This window comes from Ciconia boyciana, chromosome 23 (assembly GCF_034638445.1).
Source record: "Ciconia boyciana chromosome 23, ASM3463844v1, whole genome shotgun sequence".
Taxonomy (NCBI): domain Eukaryota; kingdom Metazoa; phylum Chordata; class Aves; order Ciconiiformes; family Ciconiidae; genus Ciconia; species Ciconia boyciana.
The window spans coordinates 3,841,263-3,852,491 of NC_132956.1; the positions used below are offsets into that span (position 1 = coordinate 3,841,263).

General features: G+C 51.5%; 1 protein-coding gene across 1 annotated transcript; it reads right to left on the minus strand.

Annotated features, from left to right (window-relative positions):
- Positions 1 to 564: 564 nt before the first annotated feature.
- On the minus strand, positions 565 to 5,044 carry BTG2 (BTG anti-proliferation factor 2). Its single transcript, XM_072844741.1, has 2 exons — positions 4,834 to 5,044; positions 565 to 3,813 (listed from the first exon to the last, which is right to left on the minus strand). The coding sequence occupies exons 1-2, from the start codon at positions 4,988 to 4,990 to the stop codon at positions 3,473 to 3,475; spliced, it is 498 nt and encodes a 165-aa protein (XP_072700842.1). The 5' UTR covers positions 4,991 to 5,044; the 3' UTR covers positions 565 to 3,472.
- Positions 5,045 to 11,229: the final 6,185 nt, after the last annotated feature.

The window sequence follows — 11,229 nt, forward strand, 5'->3', positions numbered from 1 at the left end:
CCACATACCTGAGCATTTCAATCCCATGATCTCTCACCCTTCCTCCTCTGCTGGTTCAGTCACCCCTGGAAGGTCAGTGGAGGCAGAGAGGCTTAACCAGGAACTGCCCCTGTGCCTGGCTCAGATCATTAATCACTTCTTTCCAAGACTTTGTTTATGCCATTCCTAGGGTTGGGTAAGAGATCTGGCAGTCGACTATGTAACACGTTCGTGCCCTGGCAGGACACAGGATTTCTACAATCCTGCACTGAATAAATACCCCACTGCCCAAGCCAGAACCCAGTAGTCAGCATGGGGAAGGAGAGGGCAGAACACCCACAGCCCCGCATTAGTCAGACCAATTCCCAGCTTTAATTCCTTGGGTTTGGAGGGTCAGGTTTAGAACTAGCATGTTGACTAAGCAGCTTTTTTCTAAACCTCCTCAACACAGTTGGATATTAACAGTCATCCACACTTTAATCAAGCCCACGGCATTCACAGTGTGGGATTCAGGCTGCAATCCCAACCCTCACCCTCTTTGCAAGTATACAACAGTTCCCAGCAAGAAAACAAGGCTCATTTATACTGCTACATTTTTATTAAAGTAACAAAAGCATACGTCTGTCAAAGGATCTGTACACTCTGTATATAAAAACACTACTATACAATTAGTAACCATCCACTCCCTCCTCCAAGTGTAGCTTACAAACTTTCTACGATTTTCACCAAATACAAAAAGCAGGTCCCGTTCAACAGTCCAGCTTGTTAAAAAAAATTACAAGAAACCCCTCAAATACACTGTCTGAAAATACACACCATTCAGCTCTGCAGTTGAGTATCAGGCTTGTAGGCAGAAGGCAACAGAGCACACTAATTCACAGCTTTTACATGTAACCAGCTACAAGAGAGAAATGGATTATACCCAAGTTTGGTTGGTTTTGAAGCTAAAAACAGACACCTTTAACATCAGACTCCTCCACACCAGGGACAAAAAGAATGAGACTTGGCTATTTTGGTTCTGGAAGTGGGGCCATGTTAGGAGCAATTATAGTGTATTCCTTTGGTGTGGGCTGTTGTTCCTGAAAAACTTTTCTGGTAAGAGGGAAGGAACAGAGTAAAAGCGGGGGGGGGTAAATCTTAAGTCTGCTTTGATCATGACAAATTACAACCCAAGGAAGTACCAGCCTTCAGGAAACTCCACATCCAGCTAAGGAGTCCAGCAAAGCAAACACTGCTCATCCTGGATGCAGTTCTCATCATGGGCTTTCCACGTAAGCAGGCTAAGTGAGGACTCCAAAAAGCACCGAGATCCCTTTTCCTTGAAAAAGGGAATTTGCTTTTTGGAAGTTCCCAAGTACTCCCCTCTTGGTGAGGTCACCTATTGCACAAGTTCACCAAGGGAAAAGCCCTAGTGCTTCATTTCAACTTCTGCTGTGCTGATGTGAGAAATTCAAGTCATGCAGAGGGAAGTGATGCAACTTCAGAGCCACAGTCTGCTATTACTGTTCAAGGACAAATAACTCAACACTTGACATTTTAAAAGGATCTAAGAATTGAGGCTGGTTTTCCAGTTCTGGAATTCATGATTTGAAGCTTACAAAAATCTGAACTTACTTTTCCACATTAGTAGTCAGAGTTGGGGAGCTGTGCTGAATTTTTTTTACTATATTAAAAAAGCTAAGAACTGTGGCAGATGGGAGGCTTCCTTCTTCTCCCAGAGCACCCAAGATTTGGAAATATATTGCACAAATGTCTGAGAACTTGATTCATCAAAGGCTGGGCAAGAACAACTCTGGTTATGCCAGTCAGCTGCCAGGTCAGAAAAGAGGAAGGTAAAAAAAGTGTGCTGAGAGACAAATCTGGGAAAGTTTCATTACTAACGACTGTGTCAATGCCCTGCTTTTTCAATCACTTCTCCCAGGATCACTGGAGGAGCACCAGCTGGTTAGTAAAAAGGCAATAGACATACAACATCCTGGAAAAGGCTCATTCCCAACCAGTAGGTAAAGTTCTTGGGGCAGCACTTTCAGCTCCCAGCCCATCTGTAGTCAGCCAGAGCAATTTAAGGGCCAAATCCTGAAAAATACTTGGGCAAAGTCTCCCTGAATACAAGTACCACCAGGACTCCAAGAGGAGTTTTGCTTGAATAGACAGAGCACAGGACCAGGCATTAATTGTGCAAAACAGTTATGTACCAAGAGATCAGAACCAAACGATGCCCCTTACCAAAGTTTCAGTGGAGACAGCTCCCAGGGACAGCCACGTGCTGATCACCCAGAGGAAGAGAGGGAAGAAGTGCTGTGACTTTCAAAGCAACATTAGGACACCAAAGCATCTGAGCATCCCACACGCAGGGGGAAGAGACCACCAATACTTCTGATTTTAAGAGATAGGGCAAAGGCGGTTCTCACACACCAACCTCTGCAGCACAAGGGAAGTTGCTTCAGCTCTTCTGAAGAAGTGACATGGCAAGTCATCAGCGTTGGATTAGGCAACTTTTGCAAGCAAGGGGCCAGACTCTGCTCTTGAAGCACAGAGAGGCCACACAAGAGCAGGTCATGGGCTGATGTCTAAACCACACATAGCAGAAAGGCTTTGTAATTCACAGCTGTTCAGTGCTGGTTTCAGGGCCTGGAGTACCCTTCTCAGGGTACTGTGCAGTGAGCAGTGGGTGATAGCCAGGTACTGGGGAGCACCAGGAACAAACAGTACTCCAGTGCCACCACAGTAGCTGCAATATTCATCTCAGGGACCTTCTCCACACAGCCTGACCCCCAGAGCATCTCTGCCTTGCTCCATTTCACAGGACACAGATACCTGCGTGGCCCTTTCAGTCCAGCAGCAGACAGGAGAGATGGAGGGGTTGGAGAAAGACCATGCTCCCCCTTGCTTTGTGTTGGAAGTGGGGCAGAGCAGAGCTGCGACACTCAAAGTGTGTCCAGAGGAGATGTGCGAGAGCAAAGGAGAGGGATCCCAGGGTCCCCGGCATCAGCCAGCCCTGAGGCAAGGTTCCCCCAAACACTATATCCAAGCCCCAGAGAGATCAGACCCAGCTGGGGAGTGAAGAAGTTAGCGGAGGAAAGACAGCAACTCCTTCATCCTTTCTCCAACAGTATTGCTGTATCACCAAGTATTGCAATACTGTTGGGTACCAGGATGGTGAGAAGGTGACAGACACCTCCCACCACCAAGCCACACTTCCCAGCCTGGCTCTTCCTCCATTCCAAGCTGCCCAAGTGAGCAAGCCAGCCCAAAATTGCCATCCAACACTAATTAGGTAGGTATCAGCTTCATAATAAAAACTCATAAGCTTGCAACAGCTTTAAAAAGGCACCTAAAACACCGCTTCTGTTCAAAGCAGTGCCCAATATTTTAATTTTGGATTTTCTTGGATTTTTTTAAAAAATATAAATAGCTCTTCATCTTAAAAATAGATCCTCAGGTGAGGTATACAGTAGCCTGTGTCTTGGCAGCGTAAGGACAAGAGGAATATTTAGCTGGAGACAGTCATGATGTAGTTTTTGGAAGGACTGGTGCGACCTAACATCATCTGGTTCTTACAGGTAAGCATCCCATAGGAGCTCACAGGTTTCGAGGCAGTCGCTTCATATAAGACACAGATGGAGCCGTCCTCACCAATGCGGTATGAGACCTCGTAGGGGTCCACCCAGAGCGTGAGCTCGCTGGGCAGGAGCTGGTAGAGCTGCGGTAGGCTGAGTCCGATCTGGCTAGCTGCCTTGCTGATAATGGGGTCCATTTTGTGATTGATCCGGATGCAGCGATACCCAGAGCCTTTGAACGGTTTCTCAGGAAACCAGTGATGTTTGTAGTGCTCTACAAGGGAAGCGAGAAGGGAAGAGCGGTGAGCAGGCATGCAGCAGCTGTGAGGAGGTCTGTGTCCTGCTGTAGTCCCGAGGGGGTCCCACACCTCGCTGCAGACAGAGGAAACTGAGTCCTCCTTAGGCTGCCTCCATCAGACAGAGGCTCCAGAGCCAAGTGCACAACTATGCAGCCGCTGCTTGCTCCAAGGCGCAGGAGCACAGCTCTTTGGGTCCTAGAAACCCCAGGCAGGATGGCGCCACGGCAGCTGCGGTGACAGGACCCCAACACCTTCTTACCCCGACCACTGGGTGGCCGGGGTAGATACCGTATCACCAACAACAAAACACCACAGTCAGGGAGTAACATTCAGGTCATTCTCTAAGTTCAGGGGCACATTGCTACCCCTTATCTCAGCACAGCGGCAAACAAACCATCCCTTCTTAGGGCTGATAACACAAGGCTGGGAGGAGACCCTTGAACCACCCTGTCAGTCCTGAGCCTCAGGCACACTCATGGGGAGGGGAGTGCCAAACCCCACAGACACAGAGCTCTGCACTTCTTGCCAGGGGATGGGGCACACAGACTAGCTTTAGATCATCTATATCAAGCCCCAGCAAGGAGGGCTTCAAGCAGATGGGCTGCACAAAACCCTCAACGGACTAGACAGGGGATCTGCTCACTTTCAGGGCTGAGGCAGCTGTTTGCCCAGGACCCCACAGAAACACAGGTGGGTGCCCAGGGAGGCACAGAGATGCCTGCCAGTCCCCAGTGGGACACAGGTGGGCACCCAGGCAAGGGCACAAATAGGCATCCGGCATCAAGGAGGACACAGTTGGGTGCCCAACCCAAGAGGACACAGGCAGGCACCCAGGGAGGGACACTGGGTCCTGGGAGCAACACAGGGGGGCACCGGGGAAGGACACCAGTGGGCGCCCGGCCCCGAGGGGGAGAGGAAGAGGACGGACACGAGTGGGCTTTCACCCCGGACTTTCCTCCCCACGAAGCTGATCTCTTCCCCGGCCCGCGCCTCACCTGCGAGCGCCTCCCGCAGCGCCCCGCTGAAGACCTGCAGCTGCTGCTCGCTGACGCAGCCCCGCGTCCGCAACAGGCTGGAGACGAAGCCCACGGCGGCGGCGATCTCGGGCACCATGTCGGCCCGCGGGCCGCCGCGGCGCTGGCTCTGGCTCATGCTGGGCTCCCGGGCGGCAGCGGGGCGATCGCGCTGACTGCGGCACCGCTATCGGCTCGGCTCCGTCTGCGCCGCCGGCCCCGCGTCGCCCTTAAATAGGGCAGCCGGGGAGGCGTCATCGGCGCGGCGGCCCTCATTGGCCGAGGGGGCGCGGTATGCTAATAGCGCCTGACCTCAGCGCAGTGGAAGGAGTGACGCCGCCGCCGCGATGACAATAGCGGCGGGGGGGGAGTTACCGGAGGGCTATTTTTGGGGCTGACCTGGGAAGAGGAGGAGGAGGGGGAGGGAGAGGAGGAGGAGGGGGCCGCGGCCGGGGCTCGGCCCACCCCACCCCAGCTCTCCGCACCCCCCTGCTCCAGGGCAGAGGCCCCCGCTCAGCGCCGGGGCTGCGGCACCCGTGGGCTCCGGGTGTCAGGGGGGGATCGGGGGGTCCCTGGCAGCTGCCGGTGCTCTGACCCACGGGAGGTGGCGGTCGTGGGGGCAGGAGGGCAGGGAAAGGGCTCCCCGGGCCGTCCTGAGAGGTGGAACACACCACCACCACCCCCCAAGATCCCGGATCGGCCCAGGTGCCCTTTGCCGTCCCGGGGAAGCCGATGCGGCCCCCCCCGGCTGCTCCCGGGTCCCTGGAGTGGGTCTCCAGGGTGCTGGCGGGGTGCGGGAAGCCGGCCCGGTGCCACTGCCCCCACAGCCCAGCCTCCCCGGCCCGCTGTCAGGGAACCCCGGAGCACCGGTACCACTAGGGTCACGTTTCCAACCCTCCCCACCAGCGGGGGAATTCACGGGCCACTTCCACTAGTGCTGCCTCGGAAGGGCGAAGCAAAGGCTGGTCCCTACCAAGCCACTGGCAAGTCACTTATTGAAACCACGACGGACTGAAGGAACGGTGCAGCCGATGGGAGCTGGTGCAAGGGGGAGGGTGCCCCCGACAGCCGGCAGCCCCGGGGTCCTGCGTGCTTCTGCCGGGGCATCGGCCCAGCACGGGGACTGGGTGCTGGATCGGCGTCGGGGCGTTCTCGACATCGGTGGAGCAGCGTTTCTGCTGACCTGGAATGGCACGGATCAGTCACCCAGGGCAGTCAGCAATGGTGACCCATCCCTGATGTCTGGCCCTTCCTACCCTCCTGGCTTCAGAACAGGATGGAGTCTGGCCCCCTACACAGGGGGTCTCCTCTCCCCAGCAGGTTTCCATCACCAAATTTCCTTTCCCAAGACACATCACAGATCCTTGTTTGCCAGACAAGGCCAAATCCTTTCCAGAGATCCCTGAAGCGTGCAGGGAGAACTTGCCATCACCTGCACTATCCCAGACAGGTGAGGGATATGAGGGGGAACACCACAATAACCGCTTTCATCTCACTGCCTGAGGAGCGTTTGAGGTGAGGAGCAAGGGCAGACACCCCAGGACTCGGTGCCTCTCTCCAGCCTGGCTTTTGGCTGGAGGAAGAGCGGGATCCAGGAGGAGGTGGCTGCAGTGCAGAGGACGTGTTCAATCATGGAGCAGGGAGAGCAAGCCAAGGCAAGCATGGAGCAGAACCAAGCGTCCTCGGTTGCCTCCATCCAGCCCGGCAGGAGGGGAGAGGAGAACCAGTGCAAGCGGTGCATGGCCTTGATGCTTTGTAAGATGCAAGCAGCACCTTAAAGCCACTACAAAACAGGGAGCTGCACCAGCTGGCCCAGCTGCCAGCCACGCTGCCCAGGATAAAGGCACTCGCCCAGCTTCTGCTGAAACTGGCCCGAAGCTAAAGCAACAGTAGGAGGCCAAGCTCTTTTCTTGCCTTTGCTTTGATCAACCATGAGAGAGTTAGTATCAAAACAGGATGGGATTTCTGAATGAATATTCCCTGGCAGAGAACCGGGATTGTTTCGAGCCATTGTCTCGCAGCCCCAGATGCCTCCCTTGGCATGCACCGGGGGAGGATCTGAAGCCACAGCTCTGATGTGATCCCCAGCGAAAACCCGTTCTCCTCCTATGGCCGGGGCCTCGTTTGGCATCTCCACAAGCAGTGGGTGCAGCTGGAGAAAACCAAGGCAGGGAATTAGATCATCTGGGTTTGCCTCTGCCCGAGGAGCAGCCCCGTGGAGGCTGAGCCATCGCCGGTTCCCACAGTGCCGCTCCCGTTGCTGGCACAGCGCTTTCACCGTGGCGCTCCCTGATAAGGAGGAGCATGCGCCTGCCGGCATGCAGCCTGCCAGCTCGGCTCCACCTTATCGCGGCTTTTATCGAACTGCTTGGGGTCCTGTCCCACTTGGGCACTGCTCTTGGCAAGGGGTAGCGAGAGCACCGCCCTGCCTGTCCCCCTCAAAAGAGGGAATGTCGTGCAGAAGGTCCGGGGGAGGCTTTCCAGCACCTCTTTATACAGCAGGTCTCAAAACTCCAATGATTTCCCATGACTCAAGGGTGTAAGAGGATTTTTTAAGGCCTTTTGCTTCCAGAGTCTGCAGCTCATTTTATTTGCACCTCTGTCATTCTACATGCACACACTATACATGGGATTTCACACCTTCTGAAGCACGAGAGGATGGCTATGTAGCAATGCGTAACCAACAAGCCAGAGCAAAGAGTAAGAAAATAGCTTTTGAAATCATAGAAGAGGTGGATATAACAGATACTGACCAAGCAGAGGTCTGTACTGACCCCGTTTCGTGTTGTGCGCAGCTTAGAAGAAAACGCTTTGGGCAGCAGGCACAGAAGTAGGGTCAAGCTAGCAAGAAGACAGAGCCAAGGGGTCCCCGAGTCCTCCCCTCCCCGCTCCCATCTGCCACTCCATTCATCCGCAGAGCACAAGGAATCAAGCAAATCTCCTGCTACAAACCAGATTTGCCTTTGTAAGCTTTGAAATAAACCCAAGGATTAAAGACTAAGGACTTTTTTTTTTTTAAGTCAGCAACACACATGAAAGAGCACATAGGTGCATGTGAAACCCAGAGCACAGCACAAAGCAGGGGGAGGTTATTTATGCTGGAGCAGCAGCCAGAGGCCCCTGGAAGAGGCTGCATAAACACCCAGCGCGAGCCTGTCCACGCACAGCTTCATTACTTTAAACACACCTGTACTGTCAGCCAGCAGACACGCTCACAGCGCGTGGGTACAGTCATAATCAGCAGAAAATTAGGAAGCAAGCAAACCTGGTAGAAGATACCTTTATATATATATATATATATATATATATATATATATATAAGTAAAAGCCAACACAAAAATAAACCCTCCACTTTTCTAATGTAGTGAAGCAAAGGAGGCCTGAGCAGGGCTTGCAATCTGACCAGACAAGCTGAGAGCAGGGAAAAGGGCTTGTTTCCCCCATCCAACAGAAGGATCACATTAAAAAGTACTTGGATGGTATCATCCAGTCCTGAGTCACTGGACAATAATTGTAGCAAGAGGTCTTCTGTCCTCCAGCCTGCCAAGAATAGCACTAATAGCAAGTGCGGGTTTATTTGCCATTAGGGCTAACAGTGTTCGTTAAGTGCTGCTGATGATCTAACCTTGGCAAGCAGGTTCCCCTGGTCCCCCCTGCTCCGTGAGTGGATGAAGTAAGTGGTGGCACCATTCTCCAAATTCAGATCCTCCATTTATTCTTAATCATCGTGATTCTAAAGGCTCCCTTCGCACAGCTTAGGGCCTTTGTCTTGTGTGTGTTCATACGGTCTGACACAGGCCCTGGTCTCCAGAATCAGATTGTCCTCGTTAAGCCCTTCCAATAAGAGATTTCCTGTGGAGCTCAAGGACCTCTAAGCGGGTTATGTGCCCATAATTTCTGGCTCTGTTACAAGAAGACTGCAGTCTTAAAGACAGGGCATAAGACTTAATACATGCTTTCAAATTGCTTTGAGGAGTTACAGAGTAAACAAACAATTAGAAAATAAAATTCTTTTTAAAAAGAGACGTTAGAGCTGGTTTTAATGCTGTTCTGGCTAGATTAGTTTCTGCCTTGTGTTTAGGTGGAAATGGCTGAGAGCATTTAGATTTCAATTAAAAAAAAAAACAAAAAGCAAAAAACAAAAAATCCCCCACAACCAATAACCCTCCCCATAGCAATTGGCCAGACTAGATTTGTAACTGGTTTGACAGGAATTAGAAGTTCAGATAGGCTTTCAAACACTCTGGCCCTGTTTATCCAAATGAGGTTCAAAACCAGTTGAGCTGGAAATCTTACAATAAAAGGGGAACATTTGGCTTTCAATCAAGGGTTAAAACTCAGCACGGACAGACCAAGCTGCTCACACAGAGTTACGCTTTTCAAGAGTCAGCAACTCATGGTGTTTTATGTACACCTAAAAGGCAACTGTTCCCACGCTACACTTGGACTTGTTACGTTTTGGGGGGGGTGACGACACCTTTTTTAGTCTGCTGGGCTGAAGTTCATAAGGCATGAGACACAAAAAACAATTTCAAGCTGTCCTCAAATACTATTAGAGTCAGCTGCCAGTCAAACAGCCACAGTGTGAATTCACAGCCCCTGTTATCAGCAGTGAAATAGTTACACAGAATTAACATTCAAATCCTCCTTATTAGCCATGTCCCACAGATTGCTAAATTAGCTGTCACTTCTCTCGGGTGGGTCCCTCCTGATTACCCTAGTATTTGAGAAGGATTTTAAGGTTATGTAGATTGGGGAAGCCAAGGGCTGGCTTTCTTTACATTAAGAAAAAAAGCTGGAAAAAATCTCTGGGAACAGTTCTGAACTGTAAAAATAATAGATGTTTGGCCCGGTTCAAATCTCATTATCTGGCTGTGCTGGAGAAGGCACAGACAATTGTGACAGCAGTGCCAGCAGCCACCTGGTTGCTAACACCAGTTAAGCACAATCACTGGGAATTTAAGGGGAAAAAAGCCCAGGGGTAAGCTGGGCTAGTATGTTTAATCACAGCTGTAATTGGTAACCTGGGTCTGACCCCAGAAACAGGCCTAGCAGGCAGGGTAAACAATAAAGCAAGAGTCTTAAGCCCAGCCTACACTTAGAGCTAATAAGTCCTTTCAAAACACACAGTTGTGAAATAAGACTGTGACTGAACCGTGTGAAATGCAACTGAGGGGGGGGAGAGGGAGGACATGGACAGAAAACAAAGCCTTCTTAACCTGTTAGCTGCTAGATCAGACCATGTTTTACAGCACGTATCGATTCCCAGCAGCCTAGATCACTGTCAGAACAAGCACGTAGCATCTTCTAGGTGGGCCAAGCTCCTAGAAGCTTATCATCCTGCATGACTCCATGGCGCTGGGCTTTGCTAAGCACCTCGCCACCTATTTTGATGCCTGAATGTCTTTTGTCAGCTTGGTCCTTTGTTCGGTCTGTGTCACCGGTAACCTGACTCCCCACGCCAGCTCTGGTGCCTTGGGATTTGTGGACAGGACATGTCAGGATACATTTTGGGCATGCCCGGGCAGTTTCATTTGTAGATTATCAGGAACCTTTAAATATTCCCCTCTGCTTCTGAGCGGATTTGTATGTGGACTGAGAGCTGGATGCTTTTCCCCACAGCATTTGAACACAGTAGCTTTTGTAGCCCAAAGCCAGGGCTTCAGCGAGGGACCACATAGTTCCTAGGAGCCGTCTTTCGCAGAACAACCCCCCTCTGATCCACTTTCCTTACTGCATGCCATGTTTCCTCATGGAAAACAACCTATCTGACCCACTGCGAATGTCACATCTGTTCAGAAGTATTTTAGGAAGCAAACATTGCTGTACTCAAGGGAGCCGCAAGCAGAAAGAATTGCTTTTTCTTCAAACTCTTTAGGACTTTGGGCCTAGTTTTCCAATGGTGCTGAGCGCTCACTGGCTCCAGCTGCCTTCAGTGCACTCTGGGGTTTTCTCCTTGGCCTTACTAGCTTCTTGCTAAACCCATGCTGACCAGCGTCGTGTGTAAGAAGACATTTGTTCAAAGCTCAATATTATCGGCCGGAGACAAAGACTCAGCCTACAGTTCCTCATGAAGCTGCCTTGTTGGGGAAGGTGTGTAAGACGACCTCACGCTGATTTCAGAGATGGTTTCCTGTTCTTTGCATTTGGTTCTTGTTTTTTTCCACATCCCCCTTGCAGGATGCCACTGCCTCCGCCTACCTCTGTTCCTGTGGAACAAAGCTTGAGAGGGTAGAAAGGGGACAATAGAAAAGGTCCAGCGGAGTGCTCACCAAGGCAGCAGACCCAGAGCAGTGTGGGGACGGAGGTGTTTGCACAGTCAGGTCCAGAGAAAGTTGTCAGCTGTAAAGCCTGGAACAGGCTTGTTAGTTTATGAGA